The sequence below is a fragment of the Hyperolius riggenbachi genome, chromosome 5 (assembly GCF_040937935.1).
Source record: "Hyperolius riggenbachi isolate aHypRig1 chromosome 5, aHypRig1.pri, whole genome shotgun sequence".
NCBI lineage: Eukaryota > Metazoa > Chordata > Amphibia > Anura > Hyperoliidae > Hyperolius > Hyperolius riggenbachi.
The window spans coordinates 305333188-305354177 of NC_090650.1; the positions used below are offsets into that span (position 1 = coordinate 305333188).

The window sequence follows — 20990 nt, forward strand, 5'->3', positions numbered from 1 at the left end:
TATGTAATGTTATAAGGAAAGATGCAATCAACAGCTCCTTAGTACATTTCTTAGCAACAGGATTCATTGAACCTTATTAAACAATGACATATGGATGCATACTAGTATTTGGGAGGGGGCGGTGTCCAGCAGAACCGTATAAAAGTGGATCTCAAGCCAGAACTGTTTTTTGGTTGTGGAACAAATAAAAGAATGGTAATCCAAGAGATGAGACATACAAACTTTGTGGCTTTATTGTGACAGTGGAAATATCTCTATGCTAAAATGCCCCCATGTGGTTTCTTATATAAAGAGGAATAATCTGTCTCTCTGCCATCTGTGTAAACCAAGGGGTCCATTCTAATGAAATGCCTGACGCACATATACTCCCTCCCCGGTAGTGGGATCTCTTCTCATAGCCATTTCCTTTTTAATTGGAATTTCATTTTAAATGCTTCTTTCTTGTTTAGGTTTCGAGAAATACTTTAAAAATGGGAAAAATGGCAAGCAAGCAAATGATTCCAAGGTAGAGGCAAAAGGTAAAACGCCACCAGTTATCCTTTGACTTATTTTTTTTCTCGCTCTGATTCGTGGTCCTGACATTTTCATACATGTCCTATACAATAGTGTTACGTAGAAGTCCTGAAACTACAACTTCTCTCAGGGCCACATTTATCAAAGCTTTAGGCCCCATTCACACTTAGAAACGCAAAACGCCGGCGATTTTTGCAGGAGAGATTTTTCAGCGATTTCATGCGGAAAAATCACTGAACACTGCGGCGATGTTGCCGCGATCGCGTTTAGCACTTCTATAGCACTGAAGCACAATCACTGGGAAATCGCCTGAAAATGGTGCAGGTGAAGCGTTTGCGTTTTTGGCGATTTGCAGTGATTAGCGCAAATTGCCCAAGTAAGAACGGGCCCATAGGGTTTCATTACACTAGCGCTTTTAAAAAACGCTAGCGTTTGAGCATTTTGCAGAAATCGTGGCAAAATGCTCTAGTGTGAATGGGCCCTCACTGACAGTTTTTTCTTCTTAAACTATTCTAGCCAGCAGTGGAACAGTTCTGCATGATACTAAGAAAGTTCTCAAATCCTACTTAATAGCAGCAGTTTGCTGTGGATTTCTAGAGCTGCACTAGTTAAGAAAAGTGCAAATCCATTCCTAAATTGCTGCAGAAGAAGTGCTTAAAGGCTCTTTTTCACTATGAAATGCGAACGCAATTGCGTTTTAATTTCCACCATGCGATTGAGCTACTATACTCAGTATAGTAAAGCTCAATCGCATCCAAAACGCAGTAGGATGTCAATTTCGTTGTGACCAAAATCGCATCGCCAATTGCGATGATTTGGGACAAACTGAAATTGACGTCCTGGTGCGTTTTGGATGCAATTGAGCTTTACTATACTGAGTATAGTAGCTGAATCGCGTGGTGGAAATTGAAACCGCGATAGCATTTTATAAAGATATTGGAAAAGATCGCACTAATGGAAATTGCTGCTGCAGTTTCCATTAGTTTAATGTACCTTGCGATTTGCGATCAGAATCAAATCGCAGGGTAGTGGAAAAAGACCCGAATAGCAGTTTTACAGATAGTGCAGCAGTTCAGGCAAGACATGATTTGTGAAGTGCTCCGCCCCCTGCTGCCAGGTGTCCTGTGAAGCTGTTCTGTGATTAAGTGCTGGGCATTGATGCAGTACAGCAGATGTATTGGTTACCTCACCAACAGCAATTTCCCCTCACACACTGCACTGTCTGAGAGACCTTCCTAACTCCTCCTATTCCTAACAGTTTAAGAAGGAATCTGCACTATTTTTGTGATTACTTCTGATGTCTGAGACAGTTCTGCACGGATTTCTAAAAACCTACTAATATTTTGTCTCAGACTCTCTTGATAAAGGTCCCCCACACAGGTTTTTTTTTTTCTTACTTTGACCTTTTTACCATACTTAAAGAAAACCTGAACTGAAAATTAAAAGTCAAAATAAACATACACAAGTCATACTTACCTCCCATGTAGTCTACTCCTCAATTTCTTTCTCCTCTCCTGCATCCTGTTTGTCCACTGTGATCAAGGGAATTCTCCATCCTCCATTTTGAAAATGGCCATTACCCCATATCAGCTTCCTGGTCAGCACACTGTTAAATTGTAACATTGCCCACTTGAGCCATAGGGAAACATAGACATTACTTGGCACATCAGTTGTCCTCTCAGCTATAACTGACAGCAACTGATAAATAACTCACAGCAACTGATATATTTCAGTTGTGACAAAATGTTGTCAGAACTGGAAGGGATCATTGTCAAAAGAAAATGGTGAGCTTCTGAGAGGAACTGATGGCAAGGTAACTATGTAATGTTCATTTGAAGTTACCTCATGTGTTTATTTTAAATAATTTTACTCAGTACAGGTTCCCTTTTAAAGAGGAACTGTCACGAAAATCTTAAAATTGAAAACACATACAAATAAGAAGTACTTTTCTTCCAGAGTAAAATAAGCCATAAATTACTTTTCTCCTATGTTGCTGTCACTTACAGTAGGTAGTAGAAATCTAACATTACCAACAGGTTTTGGGTTAGTCCATCTTTTCATGGGGGATTCTTAGCATGGCCTTTATTCTTTATAAAGACATTTCACTGAAAAAGATTTATACATAGATGTTGGCCAGCCTCCCTGCTTGCTGCACACTTTTTGGCAGTTGGACAGAGCAACTGCCATTCAATAAGTGCTTTTAAAAATAAAGAAAACCCTGAGAACCCATAATGAGAAGATGGGCTAGTCCAAAATCTGTTGGCAATGTCACATTTCTACTACTTGCTGTAAGTGACCGCAACATAGGAGAAAAGTAATTTATGGCTCATTTTACTCTGGAAGAAATGTACTTCTCATTTGTATATGTTTACACGTATTTTACACTTTAAGGTTTTTGTGACAGAGGTCATTTAAGTAATTCACATTTTTTGTTACGGAGGGAGGCAGAGGGGTGACGCGTGGCCCATGACAAAGCTACATGGTGCTGGAGAGCTAAGGAGCAGAACAATAGTGTCGACCTGACCTTGGACGAGATCTCACAATGACGCATTGGGGTCACCATACACGGGGTAGTTACTCGACAGGCGGCCCTAAACGGTCATCTCGGCCTAGAACTATTTAGCAGGTGTACAAGACTTAAAGGGAACCTGAAGCGAAAGGAATATGGAGGCTGCCCTATTTATTTGCTTTTATGCAATACCAGTGGCTTGGCTATCCTATAATTCTGATACAAGCAGTATTCCTAGCACTTACGTAAACACAACAGTCAATATAAAATACAGAGAAGTCTCTCAAAATTCCTCCTACCAAACTATGGCCTCAATTCATTAAGAAGTTTAGACTAGTCTACAGATGGTTTTTAGTCTACTGATGGTTTGGTGTAATGTTTTAGACCTGTTTTTAGACCTGGTCTAACATTCAGTACCTACACAATTCACAAAGGCAAACAAGGAGGAACCACGCCCACTTTTTCTGATGAAAATTAGACCAGCTGATTTCTGTAGGTAAAGTAATTCTGTGAGGTATTTTAGATGTGAGGATTGAACCTTTAGAATTAATTATGCAGGCGTTTAATTGTATGCAGAGGAGAGCTCATCAAAGGAGAAGGATGTCAGTCATAGCTACTTGTTTGTGAATTGCATCTTTTGATCATTTCCCCTGCTTTACCCACCTAATTACCAAATGGTTTAGACCAGGTCTAAAAACAGATCTAAAACATTTGGTAATATTGAATTCCTGTTTGATGCAACTGACCAAACCATCAGTAGACTAAAAACCATTTGTAGACTAGTGTAAACTGCTTAGTTAATTGAGGCCTATGTGTAAATTAGGCAGTTAATGATTGTGGATAACGAGGGTAACGAGTGCTTAGCCAGCTGTTAAAGGAGAACTGTAGTGAGAGGTATATGGAGGCTGCCATATTTATTTCCTTTTAAGCAATACCAGTTGCCTGGCAACCCTGCTGATCTGTTTGGCTGAAGTAGTATCTGAATCACACCAGAAACAAGCATGCAGCTGACCATGTCAAATCTGACAAATGTCAGAAACACCTGATCTGCTGCATGCTTGTTCAGGACCTGTGGCTGAAAGTATTAGAGGCAGAGGATCAGCAGGATAGCCAGGTAACTGGTATTGCCTAAAAGGAAATAAATATTGCAGCCTCCATATGCCTCTCACTACAGTTATCCTTTTTTTTTTTTTTTACAAATCAATTTTTGTTTTGTATTATAACATTGCATAAACACAGTTGAGAAAAGTAAAGTACAGTACATCAATCCAACAGGGATTAAGACATTGCCAGTATCTATTGCTTACATTAGCATGCATCAAAAAGTGGTTACGTCTTAACAGAAGTAAATATGTATACATTACTTACAAGCAGCAGTATTTATACAGGAGAATTGCAAATGATACTGCATAGCTTATAATGTTATCATTATACACTTCGATTATGTGACTAATAGGTGAGTAAGCAAATCCAACTTTAGATCACCCTGTGGATCTTGGAGAATGAAAAAAGAGAGCGAGAATTGGAAGGGAAAAAAGAGCATAGAGAAAGAGGAAGAAATATAGAGCAGAGAAAAGAAAAGAGAAGAAAGAGAAAAAGGTTCTCCAGCAGCACCTCCCCCACCCCGCTGCCTTCACTGAGTTTATCATGATGAGAGGCTGCATAAAAGGAAAATCAACCCTCAGGGCCAGTTGGGAGTGCATCCACATTATTATACCAGGGGGCCCAAATCTTGTCATAGCGTTGAGGGCAGTTCCTACTTTTGTAAGTTAAACGGTATAGTGGTAGAGTTTTAAGGACGGTTCTCTTCCAACAGTTGAAGGAAGGGGATTTAACGGATTTCCATGTACGTAGTATCTTCTTGCGTCCGTAAAAACATAGAATTTTGACAAGATATTGCGAGTGTTTATTTGCAGGGGTACCGTCTAGCAATCCCAATAATGCCATTCTAGGAGATGCCATCAAGTGGGTTTCAAGAATTTCATTGATAAGTGAGAAAAAATGTGTGCATCAACCAAGTGAACCTGACAAATCTGGCTTTGCAAATTTGGCCTATTGGCTAATCACGAGACATTGCTCATGCAAATATGCATTTGCTTTCGCATGCCTAAATATGCAGGGTCAAAAACCAAAACCGCGAAGCAATTGCCCTGCGGGAATTAGTTCATGCTACATTAGCACTATCCAGGGGCGCCACGAGGAGGCTTCCAAATGCCCCCATACAACCGGGGGGCCGCGGGGGTCCCAGGCTCTCTCACTGCCTGGAACCCACACAGCGGCACCCTGGGGGGGGAGGCTGGGGGGTGCAGGCGATCTTCCCAGCGTGGCCACCGCCGGGAAGAGCCGCCCGCACACACCTCCCAAAATTAAAAACAGGCACTTACCATTAACGTCCATTGCGTTCTGCTACATGCACATGACCTGGGCGCGACACATAAGGGGAGGACAGGCGCAAACAGCCTGCTCCAGGGCTCTCACCTCCTAAAACAAGCCATTCACCACTTGCCTCCAAAGGAAAGAAAATGCAATGCTAATTACACCAGAGAGAAAATGTGTGCATCAACTAAGTGAACCTGACAAATCTGGCTTTGCAAATTTGGCCTATTGGCTAATCACGAGACATTGCTCATGCAAATATGCATTTGCTTTCGCATGCCTAAATATGCAGGGTCAAAAACCAAAACCGCAAAGCAATCGCCCTGCGGGAATTAGTTCATGCTACATTAGCACTATCCAGGGGCGCCACGAGGAGGCTTCCCAATGACGTTAAGGTAAGTGCCTGTTTTTAATTTTGGGAGGTGTGTGCGGGCGGCTCTTCCCGGCGCTGGCCACGCTGGGGAGATCACCTGCACCCCCAGCCTCCCCCTCCGGGGTGCCGCTGTGTGGGTTCCAGGCAGTGAGAGAGCCTGGGACCCCCGCGGCCCCCCGGTTGTATGGGGGCATTGAGAAGCCTCCTCGTGGCGCCCCTGGATAGTGCTAATGTAGCATGAACTAATTCCCGCAGGGCGATTGCTTTGCGGTTTTGGTTTTTGACCCTGCATATTTAGGCATGCGAAAGCAAATGCATATTTGCATGAGCAATGTCTCGTGATTAGCCAATAGGCCAAATTTGCAAAGCCAGATTTGTCAGGTTCACTTGGTTGATGCACACATTTTCTCTCTGGTGTAATTAGCATCACAGAGCTAAAATGCCTTTCCTGAAGAAAAAGGCAGGATACCTTATCACCCTGAAAAATGACTTCATCATTGCCAAACCTGGTTTAGATTGATGAAATGAGAATGGCGTCTCAAATCAGTGTCCACCTGTAGAGGTAATGACTGCCATCCAGGGCTTTGGAGTCGGGGCAATTTTGGGCACCCGGAGTCAGAGTTGGAGTCGGAGTCGTTGATTTCATAAACTGAGGAGTCTGAGTCGGATGATTTTTGTACAAAATGCACAGCCCTGTTAAGTATTAGACTAAGGAGTCGGAGTTGGAGTCGTGGCCATTTTGGGTACCCAGAGTTGGAGTCGTGGTTTCGTAAACCCGAGGAGTCTGAGTTAGTAGGAAGATTTTTGTACCGACTCCACAGCCCTGCTGCCATCTACCCTGGTCCCTTCCTGACATGCAACCCCATATTATCAATGAATGTGGAAATTTCCAGTAGCTTGTTTTCTTCAGGCAGTTGTCTTTATATGTTTCATTGGGATGGCAACAGTACCCAAGCAGCTTGGGGTGACCCAAACCACTAGGAAAGTATAGGGGACTAAAAGAGACCGAAAAGCCCTCCTACTAATTGGGATGGCAATAAACAAACTTTCCAGCATCACCACTGTCATCCCATCATCCACAGTCTGTGACTTTGGTGACTGTAACCCTGTGTTGTTTTTCTAAGTGTTCATGGTTATGTTTTCTTTTCTGTACCTAAATCCCATTTTCTTCAGCTGATTTCTTATGAGATCACAAAGCTTGACTCCTATTTTTGCCTGTAGGTCTATTATTTTTTTGTGCATTTTCTATTTTCAAGACCCAAAGTGCCAAGAGTTTTCGTCTTGGCACTTTGATGTCGTCTTTCTTTGTCTACCTGTGTGTTTTCTTTTTGCAGCCTTTCCATTTTGTTTGTACTTGCCACAAATTTTAGACACCAAACTACCACACGGCTTGCTGATTTGCTGCCTTAACTAATTTGAGACGTGCACCTCTGGTCCCTTTAACCTGTACAGGGGCAGTTTTAGTGACAAAGCTGCCCCCTTGAGTGGCTCACAATGTGATCCCCTCTCGGCTGATGCCTATGAGAGCGGGTTAGTGATTGGATCTCGGGGGGAGGGAGGTAAATAACATAAAAGTATCAAAATGTAAAAAAAAAATCATTTTAAATTAATAAAAAAGACAGTGCAGCAGCAATCAGATGCCACCAACAGAAAGCACTGTTGGTGGCAAGAAAAGGAGGCAAGAATCATTTGTGTGCAAAGTTGAATGGCCGTGCAGGAAACCGTTAAAGCTGCAGAGCACTGAATTGTAAAAGAAATTGCCTGGTCACTAGGGGGGTGTAAGCCTGTGGTCCTTAAGTGGTTAAGGACCAGAGGCTTTTTTCATTCTCTCCCTTCCTGATCACTGTGATTGGCTCACAGTGATGAGGAGGTTAAGAGCCAATGAAAACTGCAAAAAACAAAAAGTTCGCTGGCACTCCAGTGGATATAGGATGCAATGAGGGGTGAAAGGACTCCAGCTGACTGCGTCCGTGTGTGTTCAAAAGCGTGCTCTGACCTAGACTAGCTAGATTGTATTGCTACACAAGGAGAGCAAGAAGTTGGCACTGCTTGTATGAGCTTTAATTGCAGATAGTGCAAAACATATACACAGCAAACGTGCACATACCGGAAGGCAGCAATCCAAGCGTTGTGGGTGGATGCAGGGCTCTAGAGCTTTACACCCGTTTCGTCCTTCGTGCATCTCTATTGAGGCGACAAGGCTTGTAGCTTCCATAGAAGCTCACAAAACAGCCGGAAGGTTCTAGTGCACCGCAGCCACCGGCAAAGTTTGGATTGCTGCCTTCCGGTATATGCACGTTTGCCATGCATTTGTTTTGCACCATCTGCAATTAAAGTTCATACAAGCAGTGCCAACTTCTTGCTCTCCTTGTGTAGCAATACAATCTAGCTAGTCTAGGTTGAACACACATGGACGCAGTCAGCTGGAGTCCTTTCATCCCTCATTGCGTCCTATATCCACTGGAGTGCCAGCGAACTTTGTTTTTGCAGTTTGCCGACCTCTTTCTCTCCTTGTGTGCCAGTGAAAAAGGCTCCTGACCGATTTTCCGACCGTTTTACCATTCACTTCAACGGAAAATCGATCGAAAGTCAAATTCGACATGCTGGAAATAGTCGATCTGGCAGTAAATCTGCCAGAAAATCTCATTGTGTGTATTTGGAATTGGAGAGCCACAGATGCGGCGTAGATTCTACTTACTGCGGTTCTGAACAAGTTAATGGAGTTTTATAATCCTTCCCATTGCTTCCACTGACAGCTCTTGTCAGCCAGATGCTACAGATCATTAACGACTATCTATTGCAAACTAATTTACAAATTACAGAGTGATTCCATGATTTTTCTTTTCTTCTGAGTGAAAACATGTGACATTCATTACAATAACATGAAAGTTTTCTGTAGTAGGTTTTATTTTCAACTACAAAATGAAATAACAAACTGGAAAACAAGAGTGCTGATCCGGTGTTATTGTCCAGGGCTTGTATTAGGACTTTTTCAGTTTTGGGTGTAATTGGGCTTTAAGGCAGGGAGCACACTTGTCTGGTTTTGTGCGTTTTCTGCAGGAAAACTTAGAACTGCACATGCGCAGTACAATTCTTTTGCATGAATGAATGTGCAGAACGCTTCCAGCAACAGGAGCGCGATTGAAGTGCGTGGACAGGACCATGCTTGTGTAGTTGTCCGCAACTAAGCTTTGTCGAAAATCTTTCTGAGGGGGACCCGGAGAACACAGAGGGACCTGAAAGACTGTGCGGGGCTGGAAGATGCTCCAGGTAAGTAAAAAACTTTTTTTGTTACAGGGCTCCTTGTATACAGTTCAGGTATTTCTATATAAGCAGGTTTGCTTTAAATTATATCTGTCATGAAAAGAACATAGAAGCAGATGACCACCTTCTGAAAATGTTTTGTGTTTTGGTGTTAGTGTATCCATCTCCAGACCTCAAGGGCTGGGGTCCTCACACATCTTTGGAACAGCTCATATTAATTATTGGGACTGAATCAGGAAAGGTGTAGTTCATCAAGTAGAACATATTTCTCAATTTTTTTAGTCCATCCTAAACACTGGCATGGATATGGCCCTTGAGGACGAGTTGGACAGCCCTGCTTTAAATATACTCTAAAGCGGTGAAAGAGTGAGATTCTCACCTTTGGAGATGGACAGCTCTTGATCCCTTAGAACCCTCCTGGTCCTCGCTCCGTGACCTCTTTTGTGCACCGTCCCCGGTGAAGTTCTGCATTTTGGGAACACCTTGGGAGTCTTTGAAAGTATTTGCATCTCGATGTACTGCCAAAGACTGGCACACCTATACTGCATATGCGCATGCCCAGACACATGCATGCTCATGACAGGTCCGCTCATCTTTGGAAGTACTTGGGGTTTATGAGTACTATCGAAGATTGCCTGAAAAGAGACAAAGACTTATTTGACTAAGCTGGTTGCAGAACTTCCTAGGGGTCCATCACTAGAACAATGGCACAGAGCAAGAACCTGAAAGGCTCTATGGGTTCCAGAACCTTCCCACTTCTTGGGTGAGTTTCTGACTATTCTTTTTTCAGCTCTCTTCTGTATTGCTTTAAGTCTCACCACCTCATCTACTTATCTCCTGGACACATTGGACCGTTAGTATAGTATCACAGCTGAGAAACTAGGATTTTAGAAGGTTTGCAGAGACATGTCTGTCATGCTTTTCTCTTTTGGGCTGTAGCATATGCTTGAAGGGATCATTCTTACTCTAGTTACTTAATATGCAATATTTTCCTTCTTAGTACTTGTCTTGATTTTTTTTTTGTCTCTGAAGATGCTAAACATAATGAAAAGCATTCCTCAGGTGGAAGTGGTGACTCAGGAGGAGGAGGGGGAGGAGGCAAAAAAGGTGGCAGGAAAGATGACTGGTGGTCAAAATTTCAAATGGTAAGTTGTAAAATGTTATCTGCTGGATTTAAATGTTCTAACAGTTCAAATATGCAAGTTCAGTTTCTAATAATGAAATGTTTGCTTACATGTGAAAATAGGCCTTGCCAGTTATGCCTGTTAATTATTCGGTAATTTGGTGTTTGTTTTTTGCTTTGCAGAAAGATTTAGCATGGAATAGCAATACACGCCGGGCATACATTTTGGCCAATGCTGCGTTTTGGGGTTTTTTCCTTTATATGCTCCTCAGAAAGGGTTCAGTAGAGATCACATGGAAGGACTTTGTAAATAACTACCTATCAAAAGGCCAGGTGAGTAAAAGAAGTGTGCTTCCAATTTTTATAAGACTGATATGTGATTAGTGAGAGTGTGTCATAAGCAAATGTTTAACTGATTCTACAAACCTATAAATGCCAACATTAAGGCCCCGTTTACACTTAATCAGTTGGTACGCGTTTTTTTTTCTTCTCCATAGCAGTGCATTGTGAAAAAGATTTCAGTTAAAACGCGTATAGTGGAAACAGTGCCATAGGAAAACATGGGCATTACTTTGAAAATCAGTTGTCCTTTCAGTTACAACAGAGAGCAACTGATTAAATGTAAACTGGGCCTAAGGGCCTGTTCAGACTATCTGCGTATGAAGAATGCGTTTAAAATCAAAGAAACGCAAGTTGAAAAACACAAATGCGTTTTTCTTGCGTTCTAATGCGTATTCTATTGCGTTTTGCACACATACGTGACCCAGGGGAAAAAAAAGAATTATGGGAACCGCAGAGGAAAACGGACGCTAAAAATGCAATAGTACGCGTTTTTGATACGCGTCCATAGACTTTCATTGCGTCCGTTTCTATGCGTGACGCACAGAACTGCGTGCAGCAATGCGGATGAGAAACGTATGCGTCTCATACGCATACATGTGAACTAGCCCATTCAAAAGCATTAGGAGCCGTTTCTATGCGTTTTTGGTACCCAGACACGTTCCCTGAAAACGTCTAGGAACGCGCATAGTCTGAACAGGCCCTAAAGGTTACGAATTTAACAGTATGCAATCTAAACTTGGCATGTTTGCTCATGATATTTTGATGACTCTTCACAACCCCGCACCTCTGTCCCTATACTCTTGCAGTTACTTCAGATGTTCAGTGATGTCTCAGGCCTCAGTCAACATTGATAAAACCAAAACTATCTTCTTTTATACCAACCTAGCGTAGGTGCAACATAAGCATTCTAGCTCCAACACCATTTTCTTAAGACAAAAGACAAATAACATTTATATTGCACTTTTCTCCTGGCGGACTCAAAGCGCCAGAGCTGCAGCCACTAGGACGCGCTTTATAGGCAGTAGTAGTGTTATGGAGACTTGCCTAAGGTCTACTACTGAATAGGTGCTGGCTAACTGAACAGGCTGATCCGAGATTTGAACCCTGGACTCCTGGGTAAGAGGCAGAGCCCTTAACCACTATCCAGCCACTGCTCGTTAGTATCTCGGAGTCCACATTTGCAATTTGACGGTTCCAAACCTTGAAAAATACTATGTGGCGTCACAACTTACACAAATCCCCATAATATATGACGGGGCTCAGGTCTCCATTGGGTGGCCATTGAAAACCATGGGCTAGCCCCATGCTCCTGGAAGGGGCTCCTGTGGGCATCTGATAAAACACACAGAGCCATCCAAATAGTTTCCCCTATAACTTATTACACATTAAGCCTATGGCACAAGGTTAGACTGAAATACTGTTTCTAATATAACACTCCGCCTCTTCTAGAATAACCCAGATTTCCCTAGCAGATTAGATCCCTTGGCCTTGTCAACAATTTGAATAGGGTCCGGGAAGACTCCTATGTACAGTCAGCTTTGTGCAAGATTTAGGTCCTGAGAGAGGACGCTTTCCGAGCTATGCAGATCAGTCTGATTTCAGGACTGATTTCTGTTCTTTATTCTGAACAAATTCATCCCCCTACTGAGCCGAATGTCCCGTTTGTTTTAAAGTGGGAGCAGGATCTAAATTCAAAACCTGATAAATGGGCTGGATGCTTTAAAACCATATAGTATTCATATTGAAGTCTTTAAGGCCTTCACATCATACCTTTAAAGCAGGCCTGAACTCAGAACTTCCTCTCTGCTCTAAAAGATAAGCAGCGGCGTAATAACCTTGAAAGAAAAACATTTCTTTGTTACAGCTTATACAAATCCTGCAATTTGTCTATTTCCTGCTTTTATGGAAGCAGACATACTGTTAACATCCTCTGTTTACAAATGAGATCTCTGCTGTGGCAGTCAAGTGACACAGCTAAGGGATCAAATTACAACTTCTGATTGGTCACAGATGAGGGGGAATTAGACAGGCTAAATTCTCTAAATACATACAGGGTGCATTTGCTAGGTTTTCCTTCTGTCCTGTACAAGAGTTCAGGTCCACTTTAATGCCTCATAATCTCCACCTTATGGATCTCTCGGTCTCGGACCACTGTTTCAGGGGATGCCCCAGCACAGGTACCCTTGTCCACATTTGGTGGTCATGCCGCAAGGTTTCCACTTTTAGGACAAAATTTTCCCAACTCTATACAGGTCCTTCTAAAAAAATTAGCATATTGTGATAAAGTTCATTATTTTCTGTAATGTACTGATAAACATTAGACTTTCATATATTTTTGATTTATTACACACAACTGAAGTAGTCCAAGCCTTTTATTGTTTTAATATTGATGATTTTGGCATACAGCTCATGAAAACTCATAATTCCTATCTAAAAAAATTAGCATATTATGAAAAAGTTCTCTAAACGAGCTATTAACCTAATCATCTGAATCAACTAATTAACTCTAAACACCTACAAAAGATTCCTGAGGCGTTTAAAAACTCCCAGCCTGGTTCATTACTCAAAACCGTAATCATGTATAAGACTGCCGACCTGACTGCTGTCCAGAAGGCCATCATTGACACCCTCAAGCAAGAGGGTAAGACACAGAAACTAGAAAATTGAATACTTACCTCCAGTAATTTTCTTTTCTTGTATAAACAATGGCGGCATACATATGGGTTAGGCCACGCCCCCCTGACCCCATAGGACAGACTTCTCTATAAGACTTGAACAATCCCCCCCCTCCGCCATTCTTGGTAAAAATTAGTCCTCGAATGGACAGAAGGGTGGGATTTGTATGCCGCCATTGTTTATACAAGAAAAGAAAATTACTGGAGGTAAGTATTCAATTTTCTAGTTTCTTGCATAAACATGGCGGCATACATATGGGATGTATCCAATCAATAATGAGGGAGGGAAATTGCAGTAAACACACTATTTTTATTTAACAGTTTGCCGATAATACAGCTTTACCAAAATTCAAGGATGACCAGAAAGCAGAATCAACTTTATAGTGAGAAACAAACGTATTTGAAGATGACCAGCTAGCTGCTTTACAAATAGTATCTAAGGATACTTTTGAAAACTGAGCATATGATGCAGCCATACCCCTCGTGGAGTGAGCTTTCACTTCTTGAGGTATTGGCAAACCTTTCAACTGGTATGCTTTCTGAATAGCTTTTACTAACCATGCAGAAAGTGTCCTTGCAGATACCTTTTTGCCTTTGTTTACTCCTTGTGAATTGATGAACAAATGTTCTGAAGGAAGCTGTGGCTGCCAGATAGGCTTTTATTGACCTGCCGACATCTAAAGGATGGTCCTCCCCTTCGACTGAGAAGGTAGGGAGCGTCAGCTCCTGATTAATATGAAACACAGAGGCCACTTTTGGAATATAGGAGAGTACTGGTCTAATTAACACTCTATCTGGATAGAACTCAAGCAAATTTCCTGAACAACCTAAAGCTTGCAGGTCTGACACCCTCTTCGCTGAAGATATTGCTGTAAGAAAAAGGGTTTTTAAAGTTATATCTTGTAAGGATGCTGTTTCTATAGGATGAAACGGTGGCAGAGACATTGCATCAAGGACTATACACAGATCCCACTTCGGGAAAAAAGGTTTTCTCGGTGGACGGATTTTTAGAACTGCTTTAAGAAATTGTACCACTAATGGATGTAGTGCCCACTTCGTAGCTGTCAGTGCTGATATAGCTGAGACTTGGACTTTTAGAGCCGAGAGGCTTAGCGATTTGTCGACTCCTGACTGAAGAAAGTCTAAGATATTACCTACATTAGGTGATAATTTGTCAAAAGATTTTTCCAATGCGAAGGTAGCGAATTTTTCCCAGATTTTGTAATAAGTTGAATTTGTTGAGGATTTCCTAGCTTTTAGGAGAGTTTCTACTACAGGATTGGAGCAGCCCTGATTTAAGTATGCTTGCCTCTCAGTTTCCACGCAGTTAAGTGTAGTGTTTGCACATCCGGATACAGAAGTTTCCCCTGGAACAGAAGATTGTGCCACTGCGGGAGTTTTATTGGCTTTTCCACACTCAAGTGTATCGCCAAGGGAAACCAGGGTCTCCGGGGCCAGAACGGCATTATAGCTATGATCGTGGCGGACCCTGTTGACACTTTCTGAAGGAACCTGGGTATCATGGGAAGTGGAGGAAAGGCATATCCTGTGCTGAAAGTCCATTCCTGCGTTAAGCAGTCTGTTCCCAATGCTCCCGGATGAGGGTATCTGGTGAAGAACCTCTCTACTTTCGCATTCCACGGAGTCGCCCAGAGGTCCACTTCTGGTCTGCCCCATAGTTCTGTAATCCAATTGAATATTTGATCGTTCAGTCGCCACTCGTTCTGATCTGCAAATGTCCTGCTCAGATGGTCTGCTATATGATTGCTGGTCCCCGGTAGGTAGGTTGCTGACAGATTGGCCAGATTCCTCTGTGCCCAATCCATTATTTTGCTCGTCTCCTGAAGCAGAGCTAAGCTCCGAGTTCCCCCCTGTCTTTTTATGTAGGTAACCGCAGTTACATTGTCTATTCTCAATAATACATTCTTTTTGTAGATTAGGAAGTGAAAGGATTTTAGGGCATAAAAGCCGCTCTCAGTTCCAGGACGTTTGATGGGACACGATTGCTTGGCCGCATCCATTTTCCTTGCATGTGGATACCGTTGCAGTGAGCCCCCCCAACCTGAGCCGCTTGCATCGGAGGTAATCAGTAGTGGCGTTGGAGGCTGGATTTGATGACAGTTCAAAAGATGCTTTTTGGTCGTCCACCAAGACAAGGACGAAATCACTTGTTCCGGAAGGATTAATATCTGCTTCAAACTTTTCCTGTTCCATTCTCTCAGAAAGTAATTCTGTAGAACCCTCAGGTGCCAATGGGCCCACCTGACCATCAGTATTGTCGATGATAATGTCCCTAATAGGCTCATACACTGTCTCACCGATAGTCTCCGTGTATGTATGACTTGTAACACTTTTTCCTGAATTAAACAAACCTTTTGTTGTGGCAACATAATTTTGTTTTCTGTTGTTATAAATCTGGCTCCTAGAAACACCATGTCCTGTGAGGGAATAAGATGACTTTTTTCTAGGTTCACTAACCATCCCAGGCTCTCCAGTGTTGTTAATAACTTTTCCTGATGAGAAAGAAGAAAATCTTTGTCCTGATTCAGAAGAAGTATATTGTCTAGATAATGGAAAATCCGCAATCCCTGCGTTCTGAGAAAAGCTATTACTGGTAGTAGGACCTTTGTAAAGCATCTTGGGGCCGTAGAGATACCGAATGGCAGTGCCTGGAACTGATAGTGCTTCCCTTGGACAGCGAAACGTAAGAATTTTTGGTAGTGTTGATTGATTGGGATATGTAGGTATGCGTCTGCCAGATCTACAGATGACATCCAATCGTTCACCTGAATCATGGGGATTATTGATTGTAGGGATTCCATTTTGAAATGCCTTATCTCTATATAACGGTTTAGAAATTTTAGATCTAAAACCGGTCTCCAATTGCCTGTTGATTTTGGCACTAAGAATAGTGGTGAATAAATTCCTTTGAATTTTTCCCCTATTGGAACTGGAATTATTGCTTTTGCCTTTTCCAATGAACGGACATAATCTATCAGGATTCGATATTTTTGTTCGTTCTGTGGAACCTTTGTCATGATGAAACGACTTACGGGAGGGGTTCTCCCGAATCTCCACATGTGACCCCTCTTTAGTGTTTTCAGAACCCACGGGTCTTCTATGGCCTCCACCCAAGACTTCCAGTAGAGACGAAGTCTTGCCCCTACCGGAGATTCTTGAGTGGCCGCACCCTCAAAACGATTTTTTACTCTGCTGCGTAGAAGGGGTTGCTTTATTCCTGTTAGACTTGAGGAATGTTGGCTGTGTTCCTCTCCAGTTTCTACTAAACTGTTTTCCTGGTCTGTATGACCGTGCCTGCTGGAATCTGTTTGTAAAGAACCTTCTGGAATTTTGCTGTCTATATTCCTTAGGTTTCCTATCTTGCGGAATTAATCCCGTTTTTCCTCCAGTAACTACCGAGATGGCTTTGTCCATGACTGGGCCAAATAAATGAGTCCCATCGTAAGGAATTTTACACCAGTTATGCCTGGACGCCTGATCTGCAGACCAAGGCTTTAACCAGAGTGCTCGCTTCTCTGTGACAGTGTGTAACATTGATCTTGCTGAGGATCTTATCGTATCTATTGCTGATTCCCCAACAAAATCACCAGTGAGCTTCAATTCGTCTAATGCTTTAATGATTGTATCTTTATCCGTGTCTGAATTCAACATGACTTCTACATTATCTACCCATATCTTTATGGCCTTGGCCAGGGAGGTCAAAGCTATGGCTGGCTTACATGCCGCTCCAGCGGCCAGAAAAGCTTTCCTTAAATCAGAGTCAATTTTCCTATCTAATGGGTCTTTAAATAAAACTGCGTTATCCATAGGTAAGGTTACGTGTTTCGCTAGTCTCATGATAGAAGCATCTACTACCGGGGCAATATCAATAAACTTTGTTTCTTCAGTGTTCAATGGATAGAGCTTTGAGAATCTATTCGCTAGGGAAGGTTTCTCTTGCTTTGACCATTCTTTTAGTATTATGTCCTTTATTACTTTCATAAAGGGAAAGGATTTTGGCTTGGACTGAAGGTGCGGACAGTATTTATCCTGCTCATGCTGCGAATCCTCCTCTTCTTGCCACTCAATTGCTGATTTTATTGCCTCTATGAAAGCTGGTACTAATGCAAAATCAAACCCAATCGGAGGAAGCTCACCCTGAGAACTCGATTCCTCCGGTTGGGTTGGCGCAGGCGTTGCTGCGGCGACTGTCTGGGATGCTGACATTTTTTGAAAAGTGTCCTGGACTGCTTGCTGTATATAAGTTAATACTTGTTCATTGTCTGCTTCTTTATTTCTAGCTAGCTCAGAAAAACAGGATTCGCAGACTCTTTTGTTAGGTAATGCTGGTTGCGCACAAGACCAGCATAAGTCTGGGTCCGGCTTTTTATAACGGGCCATATCCTCCGAGTTAGGGGATTGCGACCTTTCTCTTTGCTGCCTTCCCGGGGAATGATTAGAAAAACGATATCCCCTGGGAGAAAAACAATCAGTCATATCTGTCATAGTATGAGGGGCATGTAGGAGAACGCCTGTAATAATAATCATATCTCCTAGGCGATCTTTCTCTGTAGTTATCATAATAGCCTCTCCCTGAACGGTGCTCTGGTGAGATCCTAGTGGGGCTTTTTCTGTAGCCAAACTCTCTAGATGTATTCCTTCTTTGAAAGGAGTCCACATGTAGAGAATCTCTTCTAGGAGAATTCGCTCTGATTGATTGAAGATAATCTTCATATCTATCTCGAGATCGGGAGCGTGATAATTTTCTCCCAGGAAAGGACTGATTGCTTTTAGCGATCTTACGTCCCTCTTCTCCCTCATACGGACTGTGAAAACACAAAAGAAATAAACGTGGTGTTTTCACTAAAAAAATCCGTATAAATAATGCACAAAAAGATAGAGAGAGAGAGAAAAAGAGCACTCTTTTTTTAAGTACACTGCCCAGCAACCAGGTGATCTAAAATAAATGCTGAAAAAAGAACACCCAGTGCATAAATCAGAGATAAGGATACATTTAGTATCCTGTTACCTGGATACCCCAGCAGAAGTGCCTGGCATTGAATCATCCATTTCACCTTTAAAATACACAAACAAGAGTTTTCTCCATAAGCATCATCCCCAGCAATACCTTGTCCATTTGTCCATTTTCCATAAGTATCATCCCCAGCATTCAAAAGTAAGATGTTATTCTACCTGAATCCGAAGATGAGTAGGAAACCAGGAAGGTATCTTGCTGCATCAGGAGGCTTTATGAGGCCAAGAGCGTGGTACCGGCTGCTAGACGCTGCCACCCACGCTGCCTCTCCGCGATGGCTGCACATTCTTTGCAGTCTCTTCCTGCTTTTTGAAAGGAAGCTGTGCTGGCCAATCCCTCTCCAGCTCCAAATCTCGGCTCTCGCGAGATTTGCAGAGCTTTGTCTGCGCCATCTTGGATGCTGGCAATCCCTTCTTTACCATCCAATAGGATTGCCAGCAGCAGTTCTCGCGTTAGGTCCTGCGAGACTTCGCTCCCCACCAGGCAAATCGAGGTAACTTTGTCACAGGGCATACACACGGCTTCTACCTTTATTTAAAAGGTTTTATAGCCGGTTAGAAAAGCGGAAGAGGCTCAGAAACCGCTGTACACTATCTACCTCTCCAAAAAAGGAAAAAGGAGGTAAATAGAGGGAAAAAAAACCCCCATAAAAATAGTCATAGAGAACCTGTCCATCGAGGACAGAAAAAAAGAATGGCGGAGGGGAGGGATTGTTCAAGTCTTATAGAGAAGTCTGTCCTATGGGGTCAGGGGGGCGTGGCCTAACCCATATTTATGCCGCCATGTTTATGCAAGAAAGACATTTCTGAACGAATAGGCTGTTCCCAGAGTGCTGTATCAAGGCACCTCAGTGGGAAGTCTGTGGGAAGGAAAAAGTGTGGCAGAAAACGCTGCACAACGAGAAGAGGTGACCGGACCCTGAGGAAGATCGTGGAGAAGGACCGATTCCAGACCTTGGGGGACCTGCGGAAGCAGTGGACTGAGTCTGGAGTAGAAACATCCAGAGCCACCGTGTACAGGCGTGTGCAGGAAATGGGCTACAGGTGCCGCATTCCCCAGGTCAAGCCACTTTTGAACCAGAAACAGCGGCAGAAGTGCCTGACCTGGGCTACAAAGAAGCAGCACTGGACTGTTGCTCAGTGGTCCAAAGTACGGTACTTTTTTCAGGTGAAAGCAACTTTTGCATGTCATTCGGAAATCAAGGTGCCAGAGTCTGGAGGAAGACTGGGGAGAGGGAAATGTTAAAATGCCTGAAGTCCAGTGTCAAGTACCCACAGTCAGTGATGGTCTGGGGTGCCATGTCAGCTGCTGGTGTTGGTCCACTGTGTTTTTATCAAGGGCAGGGTCAATGCAGCTAGCTATCAGGAGATTTTGGAGCACTTCATGCTTCCATCTGCTGAAAAGCTTTATGGAGATGATTTCATTTTTCAGCACGACCTGGCACCTGCTCACAGTGCCAAAACCACTGGTAAATGGTTTACTGACCATGGTATTACTGTGCTCAATTAGCTTGCCAACTCTCCTGACCTGAACCCCATAGAGAATCTGTGGGATATTGTGAAGAGAAAGTTGGGACGCAAGACCCAACACTCTGGATGAGCTTAAGGCCGCTATCGAAGCATCCTGGGCCTCCATAACACCTGAGCAGTGCCACAGGCTGATTGCCTCCATGCCACGCCGCATTGAAGCAGTCATTTCTGCAAAAGGATTCCCGACCAAGTATTGAGTGCATAACTGAACATAATTATTTGAAGGTTAACTTTTTTTTGTTTTAAAAACACTTTTCTTTTATTGGTCGGATGAAATATGCTAATTTTTTGAGATAGGAAATTTGGGTTTTCATGAGCTGTATGCCAAAATCATCAATATTAAAACAATAAAAGGCTTGAACTATTTCAGTTGTGTGTAATGAATCTAAAATATATGAAAGTCTAATGTTTATCAGTACATTACAGAAAATAATGAACTTTATCACAATATGCTAATTTTTTGAGACGGACCTATATCTTACATCCTTAATAGAACAGTCTTGAAAAATCCTTCTGCCCTCCTGCTGGGTCATAAGCCTGCGGCATTTCGGCACCGAGACCATAGAGTAATGCAACCCATAATAACTTAATATACACCTTAAAAACATAGCTGGCACTGGTGTGTTGCCATTGTAAATTTTCTTTAAAAATATTGGCGGTCTATAAGGGTAAACTAAAAACAAAAAAACACTTTTTTAATTTTTTTTTCTCAAATTAGAATTTTTATATCTTTTTTACAGGTGATCCATATACTGTATTGAATTGCCGCAAATGCAATGTGTTGCTCCCACAGATGACCTGTATCTGATAGTTCTGTAGGTACTCTGTGGCAACAGTGGATGGAGCTGATAAGACTATGTATATCCATTGTGTCCCTGTATAATTGAAGCACTGGAGCAGTACATGATTACAGGGATAGACCTATAACTGTGGCTGCTAGCCTGAAATTGTATCAGTGAGCCCTGTTGGCTAGATCATTGTTTACCAGCATTGCTATCCACTGGTTAATTGTCACATACAGAATTGTGTACTCTCAGCAGCTTAGGCCTTGTTCTGGGGGAGGGGGGGGGGGGGGCAAAACTTTAATAAGAGGGATATGGAGGCTGCCATATTTATTTCCTTTTAAGCAATATCAATTGCCAGGCTGCCCTTCTGTTCCTCTGCCTCTAATCCTTTCAGCCATAGTCGCTGAACAAGCATGCAGCAGATCAGGTGTTTCTGATATTGTCAGATCTGAGAAGACAAGCTGCA

General features: G+C 42.6%; 1 protein-coding gene across 1 annotated transcript in view; it reads left to right on the forward strand.

Moving 5' to 3' along the window:
- Positions 1-20990, forward strand: part of AFG3L2 (AFG3 like matrix AAA peptidase subunit 2) — an 82418-nt gene that overhangs the window by 12251 nt on the left and 49177 nt on the right. The window contains exons 3-5 of the mRNA XM_068237140.1: positions 450-518; positions 10068-10180; positions 10342-10491. Of these exons, the coding sequence (XP_068093241.1) occupies positions 450-518; positions 10068-10180; positions 10342-10491 (332 nt within the window). The remainder of the gene's footprint in view (positions 1-449; positions 519-10067; positions 10181-10341; positions 10492-20990) is intronic.